Raw genomic sequence first — 24,297 nt, 5'->3', positions numbered from 1 at the left:
GGCCCGGGCCTTGCTTGGGGACACGGAGTCTCCCCAGGAAAGCGGGAAGGACTCGGAGCTGCAGGCCGGGCCCGAGGTCCCCCGGGCAGCGGCGACAAGGGCCGGGGGGCGCTGCGGGACCCCGGCTGCTCCGCGAGGAAGGACCCGGGATCCCCCGCGCTTCCCGGGGCGGCGCGACCAGGACCGGGGCGACCGGACCCGCGCGTCGCCCCTGGCAACGCCGGCCCCGCCCCCTTCCGGCGGGCGGGCGCAGCGCGCGTGCGCGCCGAGAAGCTGCTAGAAGGGGGGAGGGGGCGGTGGCAGCGCGGCGCGCGCATGCGCAGCGACGGCGGCGCGGGGGAGGGGGCGGTGGCAGCGCGGCGCGCGCATGCGCAGCGACGGCGGCGGGCGGGGCGGGCGGCGGCGCGGCGGGGATTTTGCTGCGTCACCAGCGCTGGGCGCCGCCGGTGCCGGAGCGCGCGCGGGGCATTGTGGGAGCGAGGCCGCGCCGAGCCCCAGCCGCCGCCCTCGCCGGAGCACCGGGCCCTTCCCGCCCGCGCCGTCCCGAGCAGCGCCCCGGAGCCGCCGCCCTTCGCCATGTGAGCCTGGGGCCCCGCTCGGGCCCGCCGCGGCGCGTGGTGACCTTGGGGCCGCCGCTTCCCGCGCTGGGGGGAGGGCGACGAACGGGGCCGCGCGGGCCGGCGAGCGCCGCGGCGGGGGCGGCCTGGCGGCCTCCCGGGGCTCCGGGGCCGCGCTCGGGGCCGCCGCGCTGCCCCCGGGGCCCGCGGAGCCGCTCGCGGCCTAGGCCGTGGGATCCTCCGCGTTACCGGGCGGCCGGGGGGGCCGCGTGCTTCGGCGGGGACGGGTTAATAAAAATAAAGGGGCCGCAAGCGCCCTGGAGGGGTCAGGGAACGCGGGGCAGCCCCGAGAGCCCGGGAACTTGGGCTCAACGTGACCGAAAGCGGGAAAAAAATCACCTGGAAGCGGCAGCGGGACCCGGCGGGTCGGGGGTGCCCGGCCCTGCAGCCCCAAGGCGCTAAATACCGCGCGTATAGATGAAAACGGGGCTCGGCGGTGCAAAGCGGGGCTGTTACCACCGTGCAGAGCGGGCGGCCTCCGCGGAGCGCCCGGGGGAACCGGCTGCCCCCGGCGCCTGCAGGTGCCGCCCGGGGTCGGGGCTGCCCGGGGCCTCCCGGGCCAGGGCCCGGCTTCGCTCCCAGGAAAAGCACGTGGGGGTCGGGGCGAAGGGGAATCTCCCCCGGCGCTCCGCGGCGCTGGATGAAGACACCGCTGGGAAGCGGCGCTGCCGGAATCCTGGAATCGACACCGGCCGAGCACGCGCACCCGGCGAGCTTGTGCCGTCCCGCCGCCTGAAAACGGGCACCGGAGGAGGCGGTTCGGACGCCGAGCGGCTCCGGAAGCTGCCGGAACACGCGCGGCGGCGCCGAGAGAATCCGCGGAGCGCGGCCGGAAAACCCGCGTCCTGGGGGTGTCGCGTGGTGTCCCTGTTCCCCACGAACCCAAATCCCAGCAGGACTGGGATGAAACTCAGCTCAAACACGTGTTCAAGTTGGCACCGTTGGCATAAGGCTGCAGTAATATATTATTAATATTATTTATTAATATTAATTAATATATTCCGCTCTTTGAGGGTTACTTTAGTTGAGAGGAGGTGGAGGAAGCTTTAGGCTCCGTGTAGCAAACGGTGATGTTTGGGGGCCCACGGAAGGAGCTGGCCCGCGTTTTGCCGTTGCCCTCCGTGTCCGTTCGTCTCCTAGGAGCCTCGGGACAGAGGTTGGAGTCTTACAGTCCCATCTAAAAGCTCTAATGTATCCCGCCGTACCGGTTTGTCTGAGGGGCTCCCACCTGCCGGCGCCTCCCAAGGTGGCGGAAAGGGAGGTTTCAAAAAAAAATTAAAAACAATTAGAAGTGACAAGTTTTGGCCATAAATGGCACATCTGCTGCAGGCTGGTCTTGGCCAAGGCGTCGGGGCTGGGGGAGCCCGGGGACGTCTCCATTGACACCGGGAACGTCCGCGAGTGCTGGCAGGGGGACACTGAGGGCCCTGTTCCGAGAAGGGCGCACGTGAGCGGGGATGGAGGCGCCGGGATTCCTGGGCTCCCGCAGCGGGAAGCGGCACCAGATCTGAACATGGGGCTTGGGGGCCATGGGGGGAGCAGTCCCCTTCTCCCCTCCAAGAGTCTTTCGTTCCCCTGCTAGCAAGGGAGACCATAAAGAATTAAAGGCACCAAAGCGATAACGTTGCTGCCCTCTGAACGTGGGCTGCACCTGGATAAGTGGATATCTGCCCTGGGATTCCCTGGAAGTGCCACTAAGGAGGGAAGCATCGCTTTGCCAGAGGCCGTGTGCGGAAACCGCTTGGGTTTGTTGCTCTGTCACGAGAGCTCATGCGGCCAGAGCGGAGCCGAGAGCTCCGCGTTCCGCCAGCCGCTTCCTGCACGGACACGGGCCGGAGCCGGGAGCGGAGGAGCGCGGATCTCCGTGGTTCTCCTTGGGCTGCTCCCGCTGGCCGGGCGGTTGGAGGGGGGCACTGGGCAGGCCGTGAGCAGCTGATTCGGAAGCCGTTCCGCGCCGGCCGCCTTGGCAAACCCTCCCCGACGTTCCTGTGAATTCCGCCCTGAGCGGGTTCCTGCGCTGGGAGGCCTCGAGGCAAACCCCGAGCGCAACGGCTGCTCCCCGGGGCGCGAAACGGAACCTGCTCCGTCGTGTTCAAACACACCCCGCGGCTTCCGCGTCCCCGTGCAGCCTGGCTGAGGCGGCCGCGCGGCCTGGGACGCGCCGGAATGCAGGAGAAGCCAACGCGGAGGTCGCTGGCGCGCGGAGCGCCGCGGGGCTCACCGTGCGTTTCTGTGTTCGCAGGCAGCCCGCTTCCGCGAAGTGGTACGACCGAAGAGACTACGTCTTCATCGAGTTCTGCGTCGAGGACAGCAAAGATGTTAATGTAAATTTTGAAAAATCCAAACTCACGTTCAGGTGAGTAACTGGGGCATGTGCAGAGGCCAGAGCTGCACCGAAACGGGTGAAGTAGCACTGCTTAAAATAGCCAATTCTGTTGTTGAAACGTGTTAATGCTACAAGATGTTTCCGACTAAACATGAGCATAACTTCTTTTCTCTTAACAGTTGTCTTGGAGGAAGTGATAACTTTAAACATTTAAATGAAATTGACCTTTTTAATAATATTGATCCAAATGTAAGTATTCCTTGGACTTCTTTCTTGTGTACCTAATACTAGTTTGTACTGGAGCAAAAAAGAATCTCCTCTGATAATAGAAACTCTCCAGATCTCTTGAGGGAAACTCTTTACACGGTGGAGAGAAGCATCTTCTGGAGTTGTTGCTGCTTGAGGGTGGAATCTTAGAGATTTCTAGTTTTGATTATGCCCCTGTTGCCGCAGCCGCGTTGTCCTCGCACGTGCAGGCAGCAAGGGGTGTCACAGAAACCTTCCGGGCTGGGTTTGCTTCATGCCAGCCCAAGCAAAATCAGTACCTCGTTACCTGCTGCCCTTTTTGATCGTTTGCTGTGCAGAATTGTTCCTGTTAAAAGTGTATGTGTGATTTGGGGTTATTTTGACAAGTTCCAGATCAGCAGCAGCTTTTCAAAGATGCTTTTATGGATCCGAGTTTCTCACGTGCTTATAGCACTAGAGAAGTAATTTAAAACATGAGCGTTATCTTGTGACAACAAGGAGGAAGCGATAAACTCCACTCGCTTACCTTAAGCCAAGCAGTTCTGGGTGTTCGTGCCCGTCAGCTGCACCAACAAGTGTCCCCTCTCCTCTTTTCCAGGAGTCAAAGCATAAAAGAACAGACAGGTCCATCTTATGCTGTTTACGAAAAGGAGAATCTGGTCAGGCATGGCCCAGGCTAACGAAAGAGAGGGCAAAGGTGGGTCTGGGTCCCCGTGGGGCTGTGGCGGGAGCCCCCCTGGTTTTGACGCTTGTTTCGTGTGTCAGTGATGTAGTTAATGGGTAAGGCGCCGTGTTTTGGGTCAGAATAGCGGGTTTTAGTAACCTTCCTCTGCTCAGTGGTGTCTGCTTGTTCTGGGCTCGCCCCTGAGCAGACAAATGTGTGTTGATGTGCAGCTCAACTGGCTCAGCGTGGACTTCAACAACTGGAAAGACTGGGAAGACGACTCAGATGAAGACATGTCCAATTTCGATCGCTTTTCCGAGGTACAGGGCACGCAGGAGGGGGCTTCCTTTTGGGCTGAGGCTGCCGGCAAGCAGAGACAGCAGCCCTAAGCAGAGCTTATTAATATTGTTATCATTTTTATTGATTTTTTTCTTCTCTCTGCTCTTTGTGAAGTCGATGCCCATAGCGTGGGACGAGTGCCCTTGCAGGAACCAGGCTTTCCTAACACCCTAGTCTTTGCTAAGAAGTTAAATCCCTTTTTTGCAGGCTTATGCCCCAATTTATGCCTTGGCGTAGCAAGACATGCAAAAACCCCTGCTGGTTTTAACAAAACTGAAGCTCTTTTTAGCTTTGTGTTTCATTAGGTCGGGTAGAGACCGGAGGTCCCTTCGGTAGCTGCCTCTAACGTGGCCGTTATCTCTCTGTGCAGATGATGAACAACATGGGCGGCGACGAGGACGTAGACTTGCCAGAAGTAGACGGGGCAGATGATGTAAGTACCTGCTCCGTTTGCAGCCTGCGCCTTCCTTGCTGCAGCCAGACTCGCGTTCCCACTTCGGCATCACCGAGAGCTTAAAGTAGCTCTGAGCCTCCTGTCCGGCCTCCTCTCCCCTGCAGCAGCGATGCTGCTGCTCGCTGGGGCTGTGCAGCTTCCTGCAGCAGCTCGGGGGTTACTGCCCTGTAGATTTTGTACTGAGGCCTCCCTAAAGCGTGTCCTGAAGAAACGGGTCTGGGACGGAGACCGTCGGAAGCCTCTGATGGAAAAAGCAGTTTGTTGTTCAGTTAGTGGTAGAAACCAAAACTCCTTCAAGCCAGTTGCTCATGTTGCTATTTCTTCTCCTTTCCAGGACTCACCAGACAGTGATGATGAAAGTAAGTTGGTTTTTGGTTAGTTCTGCACGCTTGTGCAGTGCCCTGAGCACTTGTTTAAAATGTCCTATTAATTTCTTAGTCAAAGACCATCTTCTTCCTAGTGATATAATAAGGCTCTTGAGAGCTAATGGTGAAAAAAAATATATATTCATTTAACTGATACTTTTTTTTTTTCTCCTCCCTAGAAATGCCAGATCTGGAGTAAGAAAAACTGTTGTCTTCAGGGTTTGGGGAAAGAACTTCATCACAACATTTCATAATTGAGATAAGAATTCCTGAGTTGATAGCCCTAAAGGGAGATACTGCATCCTTTAACCCATTTCCAGTCCATTTTAAATGGCTTCACTGATGGTTGGCGTGTACCGTTGTACGAGGCAGTCTTAAGCCGCAAGAGGCAATAATGTTTATGCATGAACCGTTTTCCAGACTTCCAAAAACCAGTTGAGGTGTAGGCAGTCGATACAGAACAGCTGCAATAAAAAGTTTACAGGGCCTCCTTGCCTCATAGCAGGTGTAATTTCAATGGGAGAATTCCGAATTTACGCCAAGTGGTAAATTAGTGATTTCCCCTCTGTTGTGGCCTGCAGGTAAATCCAAAAGTTTAGTTTTTACCTCAAACCTGGCTCAAACAATGTTAGTTTAATTGGCTCGCAGATTTTCACAGGTACCCTGCAATACCTCTGCAGTGTCTTCGGGTCTGTTCCACTAATGTTTTATTAAAAAAAAGGAAACAAAATTCACTTCACTTTGTATTTAATCACTAGTTCGTGTTCCAGACGGCTTCTAGCTACAACTAGTGACGCCCTAACTTCGCCGGGTGAAGCCTGTCCATTTGGTATCGTTTACCCTAAAGCTTTACATCTCTTTAGTCCGGGGGTGAGAGTGGCTGTACATTGTTGCTTGTCAATCTGTACATTTAGACCAAATTGTATTTGCACTGTTGGTATGGAAACGAGTGACAAAGCGTTACTATACACTATTGGGTTTTTTGTTAGTTTATTCGACCAGCTTATAACAAGGCTGAAAAACCTCAATTTCTGTTCAGAGCAGTGGGGATTTTTTTAATGTCTACATTCTTTCTAATAAACTGTTGAAGACTCCATGGCTGTCCTGTACCTGTCTGAGTGTAAGTTCACGTTGCTCTTTCTTGCTGGAATGTTTTTTTTTATTATTATTATTATTATTATTTTTGGAAGGTGAGCGCGGTGACGTCACCCACGGGCCCCATGCCCACTCCCTCCCGGTTGTAGGTTCCCTCTGACAACAGTTTGCAGAAAAGTGTTGTGATTTGACTCCAATAAAGCGCTGTTTTGTTCTCTCCAGCCTCGGGCTCCTGCGTGCGGCGCTGGGGGGCGGGGCGGGGCGCGGGGGCGGGGGCGCCCCCCGGTTCCCGCACGTGGTCGCGGCCGCCGCGCCCGCTCCAAGGACAAGGGCGCCACGTGCGCGCCGCTTCCGCCGGCCGGCACCGCCCACGCGGCCCCTGCAGCCAATCCCGCTTCGCGGTCTCGCTACGACCACCCCCTCCGGCGTGTTGATGGACGGGCGCACCGCCCAACCGGCAGCAGGCAGGCGCGGCGCGCTGCGGCAGTGGCGGCCAATGAGGGCGCGGGATGCGCCAGCCCGCCGCCCAATGGGCTGGCGGGGCGGCGTGTCACGTGCGCGCAGGCGCCGCCCTGCGGGGGTCTGTGCGCAGCGGGCGGGGCGCGGGGCTCAGTCGGCGCCGCCATGTTGGGGCTCGCAGGTCGCTGCTCGGCCGCCGCCGCCGCCCGCCCCCTGCTCCGGGGCCCCGGGGCCGCCCCGCGCCGCGACCTCCTCCCGCGGCTCCTCGGCCGTGCGGCCGCCCCGGCCGCGGCCGGCGCCGCTGCGCGTGAGTGCGGGACCGCGCGGGGTCACCTTGGGGCCTGCGGGCGGGGTGGGCCGGGGGCAGCGCCGAGGGGCCGGGGGAGCCCGGGAAGGACCGGGGGGAGCCCCGAGGGGATTGAGGAGCCCGGGAGGGACTGGGGGGATCCCAAGAAGGGCCGAGGGGAGCCCCGCGGGGATGGAGGAGCCCGGGGGGAAACCGAGGGACTGGGAAGGACCGGGAGGGATGTTGGGGAACCCCGAGGGGCCGGGAAGGAGCGGGGGGACCCCGAGAGGCCGGGAGGGACCGAGGGGGAGCCCCGAGGGGCCAGGGGAAGCGGGAGGGAGCCCGGGGGGTGCAGGGGGCTGTAGGGGGGCTCTGTGGGGGCACCGGGCACCTCCGAGGGCGCCGTTGTCCCTGCTCCATTCCCCCGGCCCGGCCGACCTTGCCGCGCCGCCCGGCAGGACGCGACTATGCGGCGCAGGCAGCCCCCGCCGCCAAGGCGGGCTCGGCCACGGGCCGCATCGTGGCCGTCATCGGCGCCGTGGTGGACGTGCAGTTCGACGAGGGGCTGCCGCCCATCCTGAACGCGCTCGAGGTGCAGGGCCGGGACACGCGGCTGGTGCTGGAGGTGGCGCAGCACCTGGGTGAGCCCCGCGGCGCGCCGCGGCCTCCGTGATGGGCGAAATCTCCGCAACTTTCGTTCTTCTGAGCGAGATGAAGCCAGAGATTTGGGTCTGAGGAGGAAGAAGGACACGGGGGGCGCGCCAAGGTCCTGGTGCCCTTGGCGCCGCGGTGACGCCGTCCTTGTCCTCGGCAGGGGAGAACACCGTGCGCACCATTGCCATGGACGGCACCGAGGGGCTGGTGAGGGGGCAGAAGGTGCTCGACTCCGGTGCTCCCATCCGCATCCCTGTGGGCCCCGAGACACTGGGCAGGATCATGAACGTCATCGGGGAGCCCATCGACGAGAGGGGCCCCATCACGACCAAGCAGTGAGCGGCACAGGGCCTCGGCGGCCGCGTGGGCACAGGGGGACACAGTGGGGGCTGCTCAGACCGGAGGAGCCCTGTGTTGCCCCTCAGCCCATCGCTTTGCGCTCCAGGTTTGCCGCCATCCACGCGGAAGCCCCGGAGTTCGTGGAGATGAGCGTGGAGCAGGAGATCCTGGTGACGGGCATTAAGGTGGTGGATCTGCTGGCGCCCTACGCCAAGGGCGGCAAAATCGGTACGTGGGGCGTGCGGGGCAGCATGGGCCGGTCCCCTGCAGGGGTTTCCTTCGCTGATGAGTGACCATTTGACTTTCGTTCTTCTGAGCTTGCTGAAGCCACCATTGGTATCTGAGGAGGAAAGGGAGACAGAAACGACCCGGGGGTGGCGGGATCGGCCTGGGCTTCACTGCGGTGCCCCTTTCCCTTGCAGGTTTGTTCGGCGGCGCCGGCGTCGGCAAGACGGTGCTTATCATGGAGCTCATCAACAACGTGGCCAAAGCCCACGGTGGCTACTCGGTGTTCGCCGGCGTGGGCGAGCGCACACGCGAAGGCAACGATCTCTACCACGAGATGATCGAGTCCGGCGTCATTAACCTCAAGGACGCCACCTCCAAGGTGCACGGGGCCCCGTGCCTGGGCAGGGGGGGTTCTCGTGCCCGGCACCCCGCTCACGCTCGGTCCTTGCCACGCAGGTCGCCCTGGTCTATGGGCAGATGAACGAGCCCCCGGGCGCCCGCGCCAGGGTGGCCCTCACTGGCTTGACGGTGGCCGAGTACTTCCGGGACCAGGAGGGCCAGGACGTGCTGCTCTTCATCGACAACATCTTCCGCTTCACGCAGGCCGGCTCCGAGGTGCGGGCAGTGCCCGGGATCGCAGGCAGTGCCCGGGCTCGCAGCCGCAGCCCCTTTGGGGGCCGCAGGGTCCCCCTCACCCGGCCTGCGTCCCCCCGCAGGTGTCGGCCTTGCTGGGCCGCATCCCCTCTGCTGTGGGCTACCAGCCCACGCTGGCCACCGACATGGGCACCATGCAGGAGCGCATCACGACCACGCGCAAGGGCTCCATCACGTCCGTGCAGGTAATGGCAGGGGCTACCTGGCAAGGGGGCGGCTCCACGCAGCCGTGGTGGCCACCGACAGTGTCCCTGGTGCCCAGGCCATCTACGTGCCTGCTGACGACCTGACGGACCCGGCGCCAGCCACCACCTTCGCCCACCTGGACGCCACGACGGTGCTGTCGCGCGCCATTGCCGAGCTGGGCATCTACCCGGCCGTGGACCCGCTGGACTCCACGTCGCGCATCATGGACCCCAACATCGTGGGGCCGGAGCACTACGACGTGGCCCGCGGCGTGCAGAAGATCCTGCAGGTGAGAGCCGGTCCCACGGGCTCCGCGCGGCCGCCCCGGCGCCGCTCACGGCGCCCCGTCTCGTCCCCAGGACTACAAGTCCCTGCAGGACATCATCGCCATCCTGGGCATGGACGAGCTCTCCGAGGAGGACAAGCTGACGGTGGCCCGGGCGCGCAAGATCCAGCGCTTCTTGTCACAGCCCTTCCAGGTGGCCGAGGTCTTCACAGGCCACATGGGCAAACTGGTGCCCTTGAAGGAGACCATCAAGGGCTTCAAGCAGATCCTGGCGGGTGAGGAGGGGACGGAGCCTCCGGTGGCCGGGGAGGGGACCCGGGGGGGTGGCCCCGGTGCCGATATTCGTTGTCCCCGCAGGGGAATACGACCACCTGCCCGAACAGGCCTTCTACATGGTGGGGCCCATCGAGGAGGCCGTGGCCAAGGCCGAGAAGCTGGCGGAGGAGCACGCGTGAGCCCCCACCCCGGAGCCTCCTGACTATTTAACGTTTCCAATAAAACAGTGGCGAAAATGGGAACGGAGCCTCGTGTGTGTGTGAGGGGATGGGGACGATGGCGGGGACGGGGACACCCCCTGTCCTTCTGCAGCAGCCGGGGCAGGGGGTAGCAGTGGTGGCACCGGGCCCGGCTCCGCGCTGGGGCCGTGTCCCCACGGCCGGGGGGGACAGAGGGGACGCGGCAGGGGGGTCTCGTTGCTGCCCCCGCCGCTGCCGGCCCCTCTTGGTCGGCACAAAGGGCCGTTTGGTGCCGCCGCGGCCAGATGGGGCTTTTGTCTGCGCGCCCGGTGGGGCCGGGCCTGCCGTGCGGGGGGGCAGCGGGGCCGGTGGCCGCCGCGGGGCAGGGCAGGGCTGTACCCGGTGCCCCGGGCTGTCCCCAGCCCGCGGGACGGGGACGCGGCGGCTCCGGTCCGGGGAGGGGGGGTGTCCCCCCCGCCGCACTGCGCTGCTGTCCCTTTAAATGGCGGCGCGGGGCCGGCAGGGGCGGCGGCGCCGCTGACATCAGCGCGGGGCTGCGGCGGCACCGGGGCCGCCGCCCGCCGGGTACCGAGCGCGCCGGGCCGGGCCTCCCCCCGCCGCCTCCCGCCGGGCCGGACCCCCCCCTCCCCCCCACCCCGGCCCCTCTCCCGGTACCGCGACCCCCCCCGCAGGGTCCCGGGATCCCCGTGTCGCCCCGCCCGGCGACCTGTGACGTCAGCAGGGATCCCGGGGGGCGATCCCGGACGCCCGGGTCCTTCCCGAGCAACCCGGTGAGGGAGGGGGGGCGGCACCGGGCAGTCCCGGTTCGGGTGGGAAGGACAAGCCCCGGTGCCCCGGAAGGGGCGAGCGGGCCGCGGCGGGGCGGGGCCGGAACCGGCGGCGCCTCCGTCCCGCGCGGGCGCTGCAGGCCGCGGTGCGGGAGCGCATTGGCGGGGGGGGCCGCTCCCGGAGGGTCCCGGCGCGGGGGGCTCCGTCCCGGGGATCCCCCCGGCGGGGCGGGGATCCCGCCCGCGTGGCCGCGCGGCGCCGCCCCCCGGTGACGCGCGGGGCCGCTCCCCGGTGACGCGAGCGCGGCGGCCGTGACGCGCGGCGGGGGGGGCGGCGCCAGGACCGCCCGGCGGCGCGAGGCGCTTCCTGCCCCGCTCCGCTCCGCTCCGCTCCGCTCGGCCCGGCCGGCCCGGCCCGCGCTGACGGAGGCGCCATGCGGAGCCGCGCGCCGCGCCCCGCCGCCTGAGCCGGGGCCGCGGCCGGGCCCGCTCCGCCGCTCGCCAGGTCCGGGGCCGGGGGCGGCCGGGGGGCGCCGAACGGGCCGCGGCGGCCGTTAACGGCCGGGGTCGCGCGGCGAGGGAGGGGGCGGCGCGCGGCGGGGCGGGGGGGGGGGCGGCGAGCGCGGAGCCCCCGTGTCTGAGGGAGCGGCGGGGCCGGTGCGGGTCCCCCCCCCCTCCCCGGGCACCGGGCGCAGCGGCGGCCCCGCCGCCCCCCCCCGCCCCGCGCCGGTTCCGCCCCCCCCGCCCTTGTGGGCACCCCCGTGTCCCCCCTGTCCCTCCCCGTCGGTTCCCTCCCCCCCGCCCCGCCACCCCCCGCACCGGGGAGCACCGGGACGTTGTCGGCCCCCTGCCCGGCCCGTCCCTGCGCCGGGGAGCCCGGTGACCCCCCCGCCCGGTTCCGGCCCCCCCGTGGCTCCTCCTCCCCGAGGGACCGGGCGCTTCGTTGCGGGGGGAGGGGGGCGGTCCTTGCCCTCGGGAGGGGCCCAGGCGTCCGGGCTGGCGCTGCGGGGTGGGGGGGCGGGATCCCCCACCGGGCCGGGGCATCCCGGGTGGGGGGGGCGGCTCCGGTGCCGCGGCCTTCCCGGGCTCCCTCCCCCGCAGGAAGCGGCCGGGAAATGGCAGCCGGTTGTTGCGTCTCTCTTGTTTTTGAAACGTCCTTTTGCATCGGGGCCGGTTTCGCTTTCTGGACCTCCCGGGCGCCGCGGCCCGGCCGCTTTTCCCAGCGCCTTTCCTAAGGAAGCAGCGTCGATCCAAAATAAACATCCCCCCCGCCCCCGCTAGCCTGGTACCGAGCAAGGGCCCCGGCGGACGAGCGGCTCCGCGGTGCCATCCCGAGCCGGATCTGCCCCCAGCTGCTCCGGAGCGCGGCCGCGTCCCGGTGCCGCCGGCGCCGTCCACGGAGCGGCTCCGCCGTTCCTCTCCGCTGCCCAGTGCCGTGCCGGCTCCGGCGGGAGCCCGGCTGGAATCTAACCCGTGCCCGAAGGCCCGGCCGGCTCCGGTTACCGTGGCCCAGTTTGCGGCTGGGCGTTTTGTAACGCGTGGGCAGGGGAGCTCCGGGAGCCGCATCCGCAGGGACCCTTCCCCGGGCAGCTGCCGCAGCCCCGGCCCTATTAGCCGGCCCCTCCTGCTTCATTAATCTCCCTCCTCTTTAAACTCCCGTGTCCCTGGCGCTCGCTGTAATTAATTCCCCATCTTCCCTGCTTTTATTTCCCCTCCCGGCCGCGGCGCTTCCCTCTCATTCCGGCTCCTCCCTGGCGCCCGCCCAGCTCGCCCGGCTCTAATGCCGACCTGCGGCCGCCACCTGTCCGGCCCTGGCACGTCCCTGCCGCCTCCTCTGACCTTCCCGGCCGGGAGCGGCTCCGCAGCCGCCGCCTGCTCCCGGAAAAGGCTTGCGAGCATTTATTTATTTATTTATTTATTTATTTATTTATTTATTCCTGCTTTTTAACCGGGCTGCAGCCGGGGACGGCGGTCGGAGCGCGGCGCTTCCCTCGGGAACGTTCCCCCATCCGTGGCCGCCTGTCGCGGCTTCCTGGGGCTCCTGGACCGGTCGGCCGTGACGTGACGAAATCCGCAGCCCGGTTTCGACACGGCCCTTGGCAGCGCCGCCCGCGGCGCCACGGCCTCCGTCGGCAGCCCGGGATGCTCCGGAGGTGCCGGCGCCGCGGCCTCGCGGCGTCTCCGCCGGCTCCGGGGCCTTGCGCCGCCCTTGGCACGACGAGGCCCCGCGTGGAGGCCGCGGGAGGCCGGAGCCAGGGCCAGGAGCTGCCCTGGGTTTTCCCTGCGGCGCCGGGGCCTCCGCGGGAGGCACCGGGCCCAGCGCCGCCGCCTCCCTGCGAAATGAGGCCAGCGCGGATCCTCCCCGGGAGCCGCTGCCGAATGGACATCCCCGAGCGCCAGGGGCAGCTGCTGGAGGCTCCCGCGTGCCCTTGTCCGGCCCCTGCCGCATCCGCGATCCCAGCGCCGCTCCGGCTCCGGAGTTGAATGCGGAAAGGCGTCCGCGCGCGGAGCGGGGAGGATTCCCAGCAGGCGCTGTCCCCGGGGCTGCGGGGCCGGGCCGCGCAGGTGGCCGCCCGCCCGGCGCAGCGGGAGGGCTCTGCCGCGCGGGGGCTTCGCCCGGAGCAGCTGCCGCTTCCCGCTGCTCCCTCTGCTCCTCCCGGCGCCGCCGGGTTTTACGGAGCAGCTCCCGGCGCAGCGCTGGGAGCCGAGGGCCGGGCCCAGCCGGCTGGGCAGATGGTCCCCGTCCCCCCCGCGGGCGGCTGGATGTCCCCGTCCCCCCGGGCCGGCACCGTTAACCCTTCCGCGTCTCTCTTCCCCCTCAGCCATGGAAACCAACAACCGTTTCAACGGCACCGGCCTCCCCCCGGCACCGACTGCCTCAGGACTGAAACCCGCGCCTTCCTCAGGGGACAGCCTCTACGGCGGCGCCGCCGCCACCGACCTCCCCCCGCCAGGGAAAAGTGAGTGCCCGGCGCGGCCGGCGCCTCCCGCTCCCGAGGGCCCCGCGGAGCGGCCCAGCGCGCGTGGGGGCTTTGCGTGGATTTGCCCGGTCAGCTGATCCCCGCGCAGCCCTGCCGCGCGCCGCGCTAATCCCCTGGGATTCCCGTTGCTCGGCTCGAGACGCCGGCAAAGCCGGGTGGCTGGGGGAGGCTGTGGCTGCGCGCGCTGCCGGGCGCTCCGTGCCCCCCGCTCCAGGGGTGCGGGAGATTCCCTTCCTGCTCCAGGGGTGCCGAGTTTATCCCTCCGCTCCAGAGGTGCTGGCTTTATCCCCCCCTGCTCCAGAGGTGCCGGGTTTATCCCCCCGCTCCAGGGGCAGATGTGCTGGGCCAGGCTGCAGCTCGGTGCCGTTAACCAGCTTCTCTCCCCGCTGTCCCCGTGTGTCCCCAGGTGTGAACGGGGGTCTGAATGTCAATGGCTTCTCTACTGTATGTCACACGAGCACTTCAGGGACCTTCGCCTCGGGCACGCACTGCGGCGCGCCGCCCCTGCCGCCCTACGACTGCCTGTGGGGCTGCCCGCCCGCCGGCACCGGCAGCCTCAAGGAGAGCGGCCCCGGCGCCGCCGCGTTCCCCAGCCTCACGCAGTACCCGCTCAACGGCCTCCTCGGCAGCGCCCGGCAGCCGTCCCCAGGGCACAACACTAACCCGCGCGGGGCCGGGCAGGAGTTCTGGGGCAACGGCAGCTCCATGGGGCTGAACTTCGACTCGCAGGAGCTCTACGACTCCTTCCCCGAGCAGAACTTCGAGCTCGTGCAGAACGGGCCGGCCGCCTTCTACGGGGCCTCGCAGCCGTCGCCCATGCTGAGCGCCGGCGCGCGGCCCTTCTCGCTGCCGCGGGGCCCGCGGGACGAGGCGGGCGCCGCCGGCGAGGGCGCCGCGGCCAAGGACATCCCCGGAGGCATCGCGGAGAACGGGGGCGGGCTGGTGGGCAGCCTGGAGCTGGAGGACGCGCAGCCAGGTAAGGGCCGGCGCTGCCGCGGGCGCCGCTCCTCTCCCCAGGGAGATTGTCCACGAGCCGGTGTCCAGCTCCGGCTCTCTGGTTGAGTGTGGAATGGAGAGTTGGATCTTTTATCCCCTTGGGAACTTTGGACGCCACCTGCCTCGAAGGCCGGGCTGCTTTTTGGCTTAGGGCTGGAGCGAATATCCGTGCTCCGAGCTCGGCAGAGCCGGGGTGGGTGAAGCTGAGCGCAAAGGGCCAGAGAGGCAAGGTGGAAAACCGTCCCCAAGGCTGGAGACGCTGGGGACAGGGGACAGGGACAGGGAAGCGGCCGGGAGGCGGGAGCGAAGGAGCAGAGCCGGAGCTGTGTGGCCTCCTGGGACGCGGGAGCCCTGCGGCGGGGATGGCCGCGGTCCCGGGCGCTCTCGCTCACGGCTCCGCTTCTGGCTGCTGCTTCTCCCCAGAGCTGAAGATCTGCAGCTACGAGGGCTCCGCGGCAGCCGCGGTGCCGCTGGGCCGCGAGGCCTCCGCGCTGGCACCCGGCGCGGCCGGCGGCTGCCTGGGGGACGCGTCCCCCATCGCCGCCCCCCTGGGGAGCAGCCACATCCTGAGCGAGGACCCGCTGGAGCCCTTCGAGTCCCTGGACAGAGGTAGGGAGCAGCCGGCAGCGCCGGGGCAGGAGGCCCGGGAGGCTTCCGAGCTTCCCTCCTCCCGCGGGAGCTCCGCAGGCCCCAGCGCCGGGAGCCTCCTCCCTTCCCGGGGCCGCTCGGAGCTCCCGGGAGCTCCTCTCCGGCGGCCGCCCCTTCCCGGCGCCGCCGTCCCCGTTCCCTTCCCGTTGCCGAGGCCGCCGCTCGGCGCCCACTTCCGCGCTGGCTGCGCATCCCTGCCGCCGCCACGGCCATTTTGGGCTCCGCTTCCCAAAGGAGGAGGCGGGGCCGGGGCCGCCGGGCCCTTAACCCCTTTCCCGCCGGCCGCTTTTCGGTCGTCCCGGTTGTCCGCGCGCGGCTCCCGGTGCCGGCCGTGGCGATGTGGCTCTGTCTGCCCCCGCCGCGCGAGCGCCCCGCTCAGCTCCCGCTGCCCCCTGCAGACCCGGGCACCGGGGACCTCTACGAGATGGACGATTCCCAGCTGGTGAGCGACAAGTCCCCCCTGGAGGAGCCCCCGGACATGGCCAGCCTGCACGCCGCCGGCTCCTTCGCCGCGCTCTTCGGCAGCCCGCGCTCGCCGCCCGTGCTGGCGGAGGCCGTCCTGCAAGGTACGGGCGGAGGGGACGAGTCCCGGCAGGCCGGGCCGTATCCGCCGGCGGGATCTGGCACGGGGGGTGGCGGGGCTGCCCGCGGTCTCCCTTGTTCTGCGCTCACGGCGCCGGCGGCACCTTTGTGTCGAGGTGCCTGGGAGCCGGCGCATCCCAAAGCCCTCATGGCGGGAGCCCGGAGCGCTGGGAACAGCCCACGCGCTGCCGGGGGAGCTGGGAGCCTCTTGGGGAAGCAGCTGCCCGCGCGCAAGGCCCGGCCCTCAGCCTGGCACTGAGGCCACCTCCGCTCCGGCGGGCACCGGCCGGCGCCGCAGGGCCCGGGCGGGTGCGGAGGGGTGGCCGGGAGGGGGGACGCGGGCGCCTTTCCCCCGCGCTGGCCGGGGATGGGGCTGTCTGGCTGCATGGGTGGAGCAGGAAGGGAGCCGAGCTCGGCGGTGACGTCCCCGCCGGCCCTGACCTTGGCTTTGCAGACAGCAGCTTAGAGCTGAACAGCAGCAGTCACGCCGGGCCCGAGGAGTCCGCGTCCCTGGAGCTCGACCCTCCGCTGGAGCCGGAGTCCCCAGCCCCTTCTCCAGAGGAGGAAGAGGAGGACGAGGACGAGGAGGAAGAGGAGGAGGAGGAAGCTGTCGACAGCTGTCCGGAGACCTCAGCTGCGCCCGAAGGAGAGAGCGAGGAGGCAGCCCCCGGCGGGGCGGCAGCGGCGGGTGAGCAGGGGGCTCCTGCCTGGCGCGCGGGCCCTCCGACTGCCGCGTGCTGAGCTGGGGTCCCCCCTCGCGCAGGTGACGTCCCCCGGCGGCGCATCGCCACGCAGGAGGAGGTGCGCTTCCCGCTGCAGCACGGGTACGTCCGCGGCGCCGGCCCCGTCCCCAGCCCCGCTGCGCGGCGCCCTCCCGGCACGGCGTGAGCCGCTCTTTGCGCCCAGGTGGAGGCGGGAGGTGAGGATCAAGAAGGGCAACCACCGCTGGCAGGGCGAGACCTGGTACTACGGGCCCTGCGGGAAGAGGATGAAGCAGTTCCCGGAGGTGATCAAGGTAAAGCGGGAGCAGCTCCCGCGGGGCCCCGGCCGGCTGCAGGCGCTGCCGCCTCCTGCCCCAAAGCAGCAGCAGGAGAGGCTGAGCCGAGCCTGCCTCCCCGCGCCCCTCATCCTCCTCCTCCTCCTCGCAGTACTTGAGCAGGAATGTGGTGCAGGACGTGCGGCGCGAGCACTTCAGCTTCAGCCCCCGCATGCCCGTTGGGGACTTCTACGAGGAGCGGGACACCCCTGAGGTGGGTTTTGGGGGCGCAGGGCGGGTGCCAGGGCTGCACTGCCCTTCCTATGGAGCACGCGGCTCCGCGGACCGTCCCCAGGGGTGTCGGGGCCGCCCGGGAGCCCGGGCCGGGCCGTCCTCCAGGGCTGAGGCCAGGCTTTGCCTGCAGGGCCTGCAGTGGGTGAAGCTGAGCCCCGAGGAGATCCCGTCCCGCATCCAGGCCATCACGGGCAAGCGCGGGCGGCCCCGCAACGCGGAGAAGGCCAAGAGCAAGGAGACGCCCGCGGTGAAGCGCGGCCGGGGGCGGCCTCCCAAGCTCAAGCTGGTCGACCTGCTGAGCAAGACGGACGCTCGGCTGCTCAAGAGACTGGAAGCCCAAGGTAGCCCCTTCCCCGGCCCCGCGTGCCCCGCGCTCGGCCTGCGCCGCCCTGCGCTGCTCGGGGTGGCTCCCGGGACAGAGGTGGCCACTGGCCACAGCCCGGCTCTAGAGAGGCATCGGAGCCCCTGAGCTGGTCGCTGTGGCTGACCCTGCTCTCCCCTCTCCCAGAGGTGCTCAGCGAGGAGGACAAACTGAAAATGAGCAAAATCAAGAAGAAAATGAGGCGGAAGGTGAGCGGCGCACGGGGAAGGACGGGGCTGGGGGTGTCCTGCCAGGAGCTCCGCGGGGCCATGCGGGGCCTCCTGCGGCTCCGGATCCAGCAGCGCGTGGGGCTGAGCTGCTCCCCGGGGCTCTGCCGGGTACCGGCTGCCCCGGGAGCCTCCCCGTGCCGCCGGGACAGGTGTTCCGAGCTCCTCCTGGCCCAGCGGGGAGCGGCGCCCGGCCGCGGCGCAGCCCTGCAGCAGCCTCTGCTCTGCCCAAACTCGCGGCGCTGGCTCTACCAGGGCTGCAACCCCGGCGCAGGCACCGCGGCTGCTGCGGCAGAGCAGCCGCGGGCAAGGGGACGGCCTCTGTGCCCTCCTGGTGCGGGAGGGCCTCGTCGTGGCCACCGATTCCTGAGCTGGGTCTTGTCCTTTCCAGGCCAAGAACAAGCAGAAGCAGGAAGCGAAAGCTCCCAAAGCGAAGGAGGCCAAGAAGAAGTCCAAGGTGAGAGCGTGCGGGTGCAAATGGGCCTGGAAGGGCTGCTGGGGACAGAGTCACTTTGCCATGTGTCCCCTGCGGTCTGTCCTCAGGCCAAGGAGAAGAAGGGCAAGACGGAGAAGGGCAAGGAGAAGGTGCGGCCCAAGGAAAAGAAGGGCAAGGCGGCTCGCAAGGTGGACAAGAACCTCCTGGCCCAGCGGCGCCTGGAGGAGCGGCGCCGGCAGCAGCTCATCCTGGAGGAGATGAAGAAGCCCACGGAGGACATGTGCCTGGGGGACCACCAGGTCGGCTGGGCCTTGGAGCGGGCGGCAGAGGGGCTTGGCCGGGCTGAGCTCACCATCCTGATGGTCCCTGATTGCCCCTGTCCCCTTCCCTGCAGCCGCTGCCGGCCTTCTCCCGCATCCCGGGCCTCGTGCTGCCCAGCGGCGCCTTCTCGCACTGCCTCACCGTGGTGGAGTTCCTGCAGAGCTACGGCAAGGTGCTGGGCTTCGAGCCGGCCAGGGACGTGCCCAGCCTGTGCGCGCTGCAGGAGGGGCTGCTGGGCATGGGCGCCAGCGCGGGCGCCGTGCAGGACCTGCTCGTGCGGCTGCTGCAGGCAGCTCTCTACGACCCCGGCCTGCCGCCCTACTGCCAGGTGAGCGCCGCGGCCCGGCCCGACGGCGACGGGGCCGGCGCCCCGCGGAAGCGCAGGGTCCTGCGGGGTTCGGGCTCGGGGCAGGAGCCCGCTGCGAGCCGGCCAAGGGCTGCGTTTATCTGCCAGCATCGGCCCGCAGAGGCAGCCCCTGGGATGTTCCCAGCCAGGCCTTGGAGCGCAGTGGCCAATTTGCCTCCCCAGGCCTGGCCTGGCCCTCCTGGGACACCCTTGGGTTCCTTCCCGCTCGAGTTTGGGTTGCCTGGCCCTGGTTTTCCCATGCGCGAGGTGCTGGGGTCCTTTTCCTGCCCTGGAAAATCCCCCATTTTTCCCAGCGGCCGAGAGGGGACTCCCTCAAATTCTCTTCTGCTCTTGCGTAGTCCCTGAAGATCCTGGGGGAGAAGGTGTCAGAGATAAGCCTGAACCGCGACACCGTTTCGGAGGTCCTGCGCTGCTTCCTCATGGCGTACGGCGCGGAGGACGCCCTGTGCGACGGGCTGCGCACGAAGCCCTTCCAGGCGCTGCCGCCCGCCAGGAAAGCCGCCATCCTGGCCTTCCTGGTGAACGAGCTCAACAGCAGCGCCCTCATCATCAAGTGAGCAGGGGGTGCCAAGCTCGTCCCTTCTGTCCCCGTGGTGGGAAAGGCCGGGCTGGCTGGTGTCCCGCGTGGGCCTCCCCTTCCCTGGGCTGAGGCCCTGGTCTCCTTGCAGCGAGATCGACAAGACCCTGGAGAACATGTCCAACTACAGGAAGAACAAGTGGATCATCGAGGGCCGGCTGCGCAGGTGGGAAATCCGGGAGCTGGCAGCGTCCATGCGGGGAGTTGCTTCCATAGCAGCATCCCGTATTCCGCCCCGGAGCCGGGGCCCTGCGCTGGAAGTGCCTCGGGCCGTCGCGTGGCCGCGCGTGCCGCCCTGGGCAATGCGGGGTGAATCCGCAGCGCGCGCTGGCCGCTTCTCGGCAGGTTGAAGATCGCCCTGGCCAAGAAGACGGGCCGACCCGAGTCGGAGATCACGGGCCTGGACGACGGGCGGAGGAGGCGCAGCTCCCGCCTCACCGAGGAGAACGGCCTGGACGTGGAGGAGGAGGAGGAGAGCCGCGGCCGGAGATCCCGCAGGGACGAGGAGGTGACGAGCTCGTGGGGACCGGGATTCCGCGTAGCTTGGGAGTTCAGCTCCCGCCATTCCCTTCCTTCTTCCTCTGACTCGTCTCTGCTCCCTGCCAGGCGGACACTTCTGTGTCCAGCGTGCCCGAGCTGGAGAGGCAGATCGAGAAGCTGGCCAAGGTGAGCGGGCCGGGGCCGCGCCACTGCGCTGCCCGCGCCGCCCGGGCGCCTCCTCACCCGCCACGCTCTCCCCGCAGAGGCAGATGTTCTTCCGGAAGAAGCTGCTCCATTCCTCGCAGACGCTGCGGGCAGCCTCCCTGGGCCAGGACCGCTACCGGCGCCGCTACTGGGTCCTGCCCCATCTGGGGGGCATCTTCGTGGAGGGTACGGAAGGTGAGTGGCTTCCCGCTGGGGGACACCAGCGGAGGCCCCTTCGGGAGGGGATCCTCGCAGTTCACCCTCCTCTTCGTGAACTGGCAGTGGCCGAGCCGGTGCCAGAGGAGAGCGCGGAGGAGAAGGTGGCTTCCCCCGTCTCCGCGGTCAAGGAGGAGCCGGTGGATGTGGCCGTTCCCACCCGAACGAACTGCACGGCCTCGCGCTCCCGGGGCCGCCCGCGGAAGAGCAAGGAGGAGCCGCCCCAGCACTGCGGGCCCAAACCCGCTCCCGTCAACGGCGTCCTGGAGGACACGGTGCCCTTGGGCCAGAGCCAGCATGACCTCAGCCAGTCGGCCTTCCTGTCCTGGCTGAGCCAGACGCAGTCGTCCCTGCTCAAGGGCTCTGTGCTCACCCCGGACAGCAGCCCTGGCAAGGGGGACGCGGGGCTGCCGCCTGCCGAAGCGCTGCCGGCCGAGGAGGAGGAGGAGGAGGAGGACGCGGAGGAGAAACGAGAGCCCTGGCTCAACCTGCTGCCCCGGCCGCCCTGTGACGACCGGGCCCCCCTCGCTACCTCCTCAGCAGAGCCCACGCCGCGGGGCAGCTCGCAGCAGCCCAAGGCCTCGGCCAGGCAGGTGGGTGCTCGGCTGGCCCCTGCGGCAGAGCCCGGCCAGGAGGGACGTTGCGGCAGGAGCTGCTTTGTGGCCGCCGCGTCCCAACCCGCTGCGTCTCCTCGCAGCTCAACGGCCTCCCTGCCGACGAGCCCTCGTCTCCCCTGCTCGCGTCCACGCCGCTCCACGCCGGCGCCAGGGCCCACGGCGCCTGCCCCAGGAGTCGGAGCAGCCTGGAGAAGCTCCAGGAGCCGCCGGGGCAGCCCAAGCGCCGGGGGCGGCCCCCGACCAAGTTCTTCAAACAGATTGAGCAGAAGTACCTGACGCAGCTCACGGAGCAGCCGGTTCCCCCTGGTGAGCCCATCCCTCTCCTTCCATCTGCCCTTCCGGAGCCTCGCAGGCCGGAACGTTGCTCCTCTGGCCGAGAGCTGCACGTGGGCCGGGGCTGAGCTGTCCCCGTCGCCCTGCAGAGATGCAGAGCGGCTGGTGGTGGCTGCAGGACCCCGACGAGCTGGAGGCCGTGGCCCGCGCGCTGCACCCGCGCGGCATCCGGGAGAAGGCGCTGCACAAGCACCTCACCAAGCACCGCGACTACCTGCGGGAGGTCTGCCTGCGCGGCAGCACGGGTGAGCAGCGCCCGCGCGCGCCCGCGCGCCCCACGCCCCGCGCCTGCTGAGCCCCGCTCTGCCCCCAGACCCCATCTTCCACCTGCGCCCGGAGGCGGCCGGGGCCGCCCTGGCGCGGGAAGCCCTGGCGCAGTGGTCGGTGATGGAGAGGGCCTACGAGACCGACCTCTCCGTGCTGCAGTGGGTGGAGGAGCTGGAGCAGCGCGTGCTGCTGGCGGACCTGCAGATCCGGGTAGGTGCAGGACGGGGCTGCGGCGCCCGCGGGCTGCGACCTCCTCTGAGCCCGTCCGTCCCGCAGGGCTGGACATGTCCCAGCCCCGACTCCACGCGGAATGACCTGCGGTACTGCGAGCACAAGGTGGAGCCCCTGGAAGACATCACCATCCGCAACCGGCGGGAAGGGCTGCCCCTGCGCCGGGAGCCAACCAACCCCCTGGACCTGGCGGTGCTGCGGCTGGCAGCGCTGGAGCAGAACGTGGAGCGGCGCTACCTGAAGGAGCCACTCTGGCCGCTGCACGAGGTGGTGCTGGAGAAGGCGGTGCTGAGCGGCCCGGGGGCGCTGGGCACCACCGAGATGTGAGCGCTCGTCCTCGCGCGGCCGCGACCGCTGCCGGGGGCCACGGGCGGCCCCGGCTCAGCGCCGCCTTCCCTTGCCCAGAGCCTACGAGATCACGCCCCGAATCCGGACCTGGCGGCAGACGCTAGAGCGGTGCCGGAGCGCGGCCCAGGTCTCCCTGTGCATCTACCAGCTGGAGAAGTCCATCGCCTGGGAGAAGTCGGTCAACAAAGTGGTGAGAGCCGCTGCGTTACTGCCGGGGCCGCCCGCTCGGTGGCGCCGGGCTCGCGCTGACTGCGGCCACCCACAGACCTGCCTCGTGTGCCGGCGCGGGGACGACGACGAGCACCTGCTGCTGTGCGACGGCTGCGACCGCGGCTGCCACCTCTACTGCCACCGGCCCAAGATGACGGAGGTGCCTGAGGGCGACTGGTTCTGCTCCGTCTGCCTCTCCCAGGTGGGTCGCCAAGGAGGCCCTGTCACCCCGAGGGCCACACGCCCTGCTCCGGCGCTGACCCCCGTCCTCCTCCCCGCAGGCGGAGACGTTCCGGGACTCCGGCTCACCCCGGCGCGGCAAGAAGCGGAAACGGGGGCGTCCCATGGGGATGGCCCTGGCGGAGCCCGACGAGAGCCCGCGGCGCCGGGGGGCCCCGCGGCGCCGCGAGGGCCCGGCCGCCGCGCGCTGCCTGCCCGAGGGGCTGCCCCCCGCCAAGCGCCGCGGCCCCTCGCTGCGGGGCCAGCCCAGCGACCTCACGTTCTGCGAGTGAGTGGGGACCGGGGGGCGGCCACCGGCCCGGGGCGGCCCCCTCGGCCGCCCACCCTGACCCCGCGGCCGCCGCCGCTCCGCAGGATCATCCTCATGGAGATGGAGTCGCACGAGGACGCCTGGCCCTTCCTGGAGCCCGTCAACCCGCGCCTGGTGCCCGGCTACCGGCGGATCATCAAGAACCCCATGGACTTCGCCACGATGCGCGCGCGGCTGCTGCGGGGCGGGTGAGTGGCGGCGCCGCGGGGCCAGCCCCGCGTCCCGGCGCCGCCAGCTGCCCCCGTCCCCGTGTCCCCCCGCAGGTACTCGAGCTGCGAGGAGTTCGCGGCCGACGCGCTGCTCGTCTTCGACAACTGCCAGACCTTCAACGAGGACGACTCGGACGTGGGCAGGGCCGGGCACGTCATGCGCAAGTTCTTCGAGAGCCGGTGGGAGGAATTTTATCAGGGAAAACGCGCTACTAACCCGTGACGGGGGCGGGGGGCCGGGACCCCCCCGGGGGCTCCCCCCACCCACGAACTGACTCCTCTGGAGCTGATCTCGCTGCCTGCTGACCCCCCCGGCGGCCCCCCCGGCTCCGCGGGGGCCCCTCTCCGCCGCCCGGCCCCCTTGTCCCCCCCCACCCAGCAGCACCAACCCACAGACTGTGTAAGCCAAAAAGAGACAAAACAGAGGTGTTTTTTTTTTCTTCCTTTCTTTTAAATTTTACTTTTGAATTCAAAAAAGTAATAAGAATAATAATAAGCCCCCCCCACACTCCCCCCGCCCCAACCCACCAAACGAGGAGAGCAAATCCCTGCTGGGAATATTTAATAATAGCAATAGTTGGTAGTGAATGTGAGAACACTCCGTGCGGCGGCGCGCGCGGTACCGGCCAGTGAAGTGGACTTACCCCCCGGCCCCGCCGCCCCCTGCAGACACTTTAGTTGGGGGGGGTCCTCGTCCCGGCTGCCCCCCCGGCTCCCTGCACTGCTCCGGCCCCGCGGCCGGGAGCCCCGATCCCCTCCAGGGACCAAACGGGGGGGCCCCGGCCAGCCCTTTCCCTCCGCCTCTCAGGAAGACCCCGGCCCCCCCCAGCCCCCCCATCCGTTGGGATCCCTCAGGGACGCTGCCGCCGGCCCCCCCCGCGCCGCGACTTGGACTTGAAGCCTCCGCTGGGAGGGGGGGTCCCGCCGCCCCCCCGGCGCCCCCAGCCGCCCCGGGGCGGTCGGAGGGGCCGGCCGGGCCCCCCCCCAGGATATTACGGGTACTCGCTCTGGGGCGGCCGGGGGGGGCCCGGGCGTCCCCCCCCCATCGCCGGCCCCACAGAGCACTGAAAACAACCAAGCTACCTGGGCGGGGGGGGCCCGGCCGCGCGCCCCCCGCCCGCCCCCCGGCCTCTTTAAAAGTAGCCTTTTTTTCTATCGGAAACCTCAGAAACTTTTTATTTTATTTTATTTTTTTGCTTTGAAACAAGAGGTGGATTTGAAGTCTATTTGAACTGACTTTATATTACGCATAAATATTTATATTTTATCTAAATAACTGCGCTGTAACGGACTTTTTTTTTTTTCTTTCTTTCTTTTTTGTGGTTTGTTTTTTAGTAACGTTCTGGAGCCGTCAGGTTTTTTTTCCGTCGTGGGAACGTTTCGGGAGTCTCCGTGTCGTTGTCGTGTTTGTTCGGTTGAAGTTAA

At 68.1% G+C, this 24,297-nt stretch overlaps 3 protein-coding genes and 1 non-coding gene across 4 annotated transcripts; all 4 read left to right on the top strand.

Annotated features, from left to right (window-relative positions):
- The first annotated feature begins 367 nt into the window (after positions 1-367).
- Positions 368-6,107, top strand: PTGES3 (prostaglandin E synthase 3). Its single transcript, XM_088520709.1, is given in 10 exon segments — positions 368-457; positions 459-541; positions 543-578; positions 2,860-2,973; positions 3,123-3,192; positions 3,788-3,886; positions 4,084-4,173; positions 4,563-4,625; positions 4,981-5,005; positions 5,191-6,107. Coding segments are annotated over 10 exon segments (690 nt in total). The 3' UTR covers positions 5,211-6,107.
- On the top strand, positions 6,107-9,716 carry ATP5F1B (ATP synthase F1 subunit beta). The gene is made up of 10 exons (XM_088520726.1): positions 6,107-6,131; positions 7,250-7,492; positions 7,666-7,840; positions 7,951-8,072; positions 8,267-8,451; positions 8,529-8,687; positions 8,789-8,911; positions 8,989-9,201; positions 9,272-9,473; positions 9,556-9,716. The coding sequence occupies exons 1-10, from the start codon at positions 6,107-6,109 to the stop codon at positions 9,651-9,653; spliced, it is 1,545 nt and encodes a 514-aa protein (XP_088376852.1). The 3' UTR covers positions 9,654-9,716.
- On the top strand, positions 8,121-8,193 carry LOC148595466 (small nucleolar RNA SNORD59). Its single transcript, XR_015913151.1, has one exon. It is a non-coding gene; the product is annotated as a small nucleolar RNA SNORD59 (small nucleolar RNA).
- Positions 9,717-13,265: 3,549 nt separating the features above from the next.
- Positions 13,266-23,179, top strand: BAZ2A (bromodomain adjacent to zinc finger domain 2A). Its single transcript, XM_088520725.1, has 28 exons — positions 13,266-13,401; positions 13,829-14,398; positions 14,842-15,027; positions 15,465-15,632; positions 16,103-16,336; positions 16,412-16,472; positions 16,555-16,663; positions 16,797-16,898; positions 17,049-17,259; positions 17,427-17,488; positions 17,898-17,963; positions 18,050-18,241; positions 18,337-18,591; positions 18,969-19,183; positions 19,299-19,373; positions 19,553-19,715; positions 19,814-19,873; positions 19,951-20,086; positions 20,174-20,700; positions 20,805-21,030; positions 21,147-21,302; positions 21,371-21,534; positions 21,601-21,878; positions 21,961-22,093; positions 22,169-22,315; positions 22,395-22,621; positions 22,708-22,851; positions 22,927-23,179. The coding sequence occupies exons 1-28, from the start codon at positions 13,266-13,268 to the stop codon at positions 23,093-23,095; spliced, it is 5,172 nt and encodes a 1,723-aa protein (XP_088376851.1). The 3' UTR covers positions 23,096-23,179.
- Positions 23,180-24,297: the final 1,118 nt, after the last annotated feature.

This window comes from Tinamus guttatus, unplaced genomic scaffold (genome assembly GCF_059628265.1).
Source record: "Tinamus guttatus ecotype Peru unplaced genomic scaffold, ASM5962826v1 Tinamus_guttatus_pri_ptg000096l, whole genome shotgun sequence".
NCBI classification, from domain to species: domain Eukaryota; kingdom Metazoa; phylum Chordata; class Aves; order Tinamiformes; family Tinamidae; genus Tinamus; species Tinamus guttatus.
Note: the sequence above shows the minus strand (reverse complement) of the source record. Positions and strands in the feature narration are given on the sequence as shown.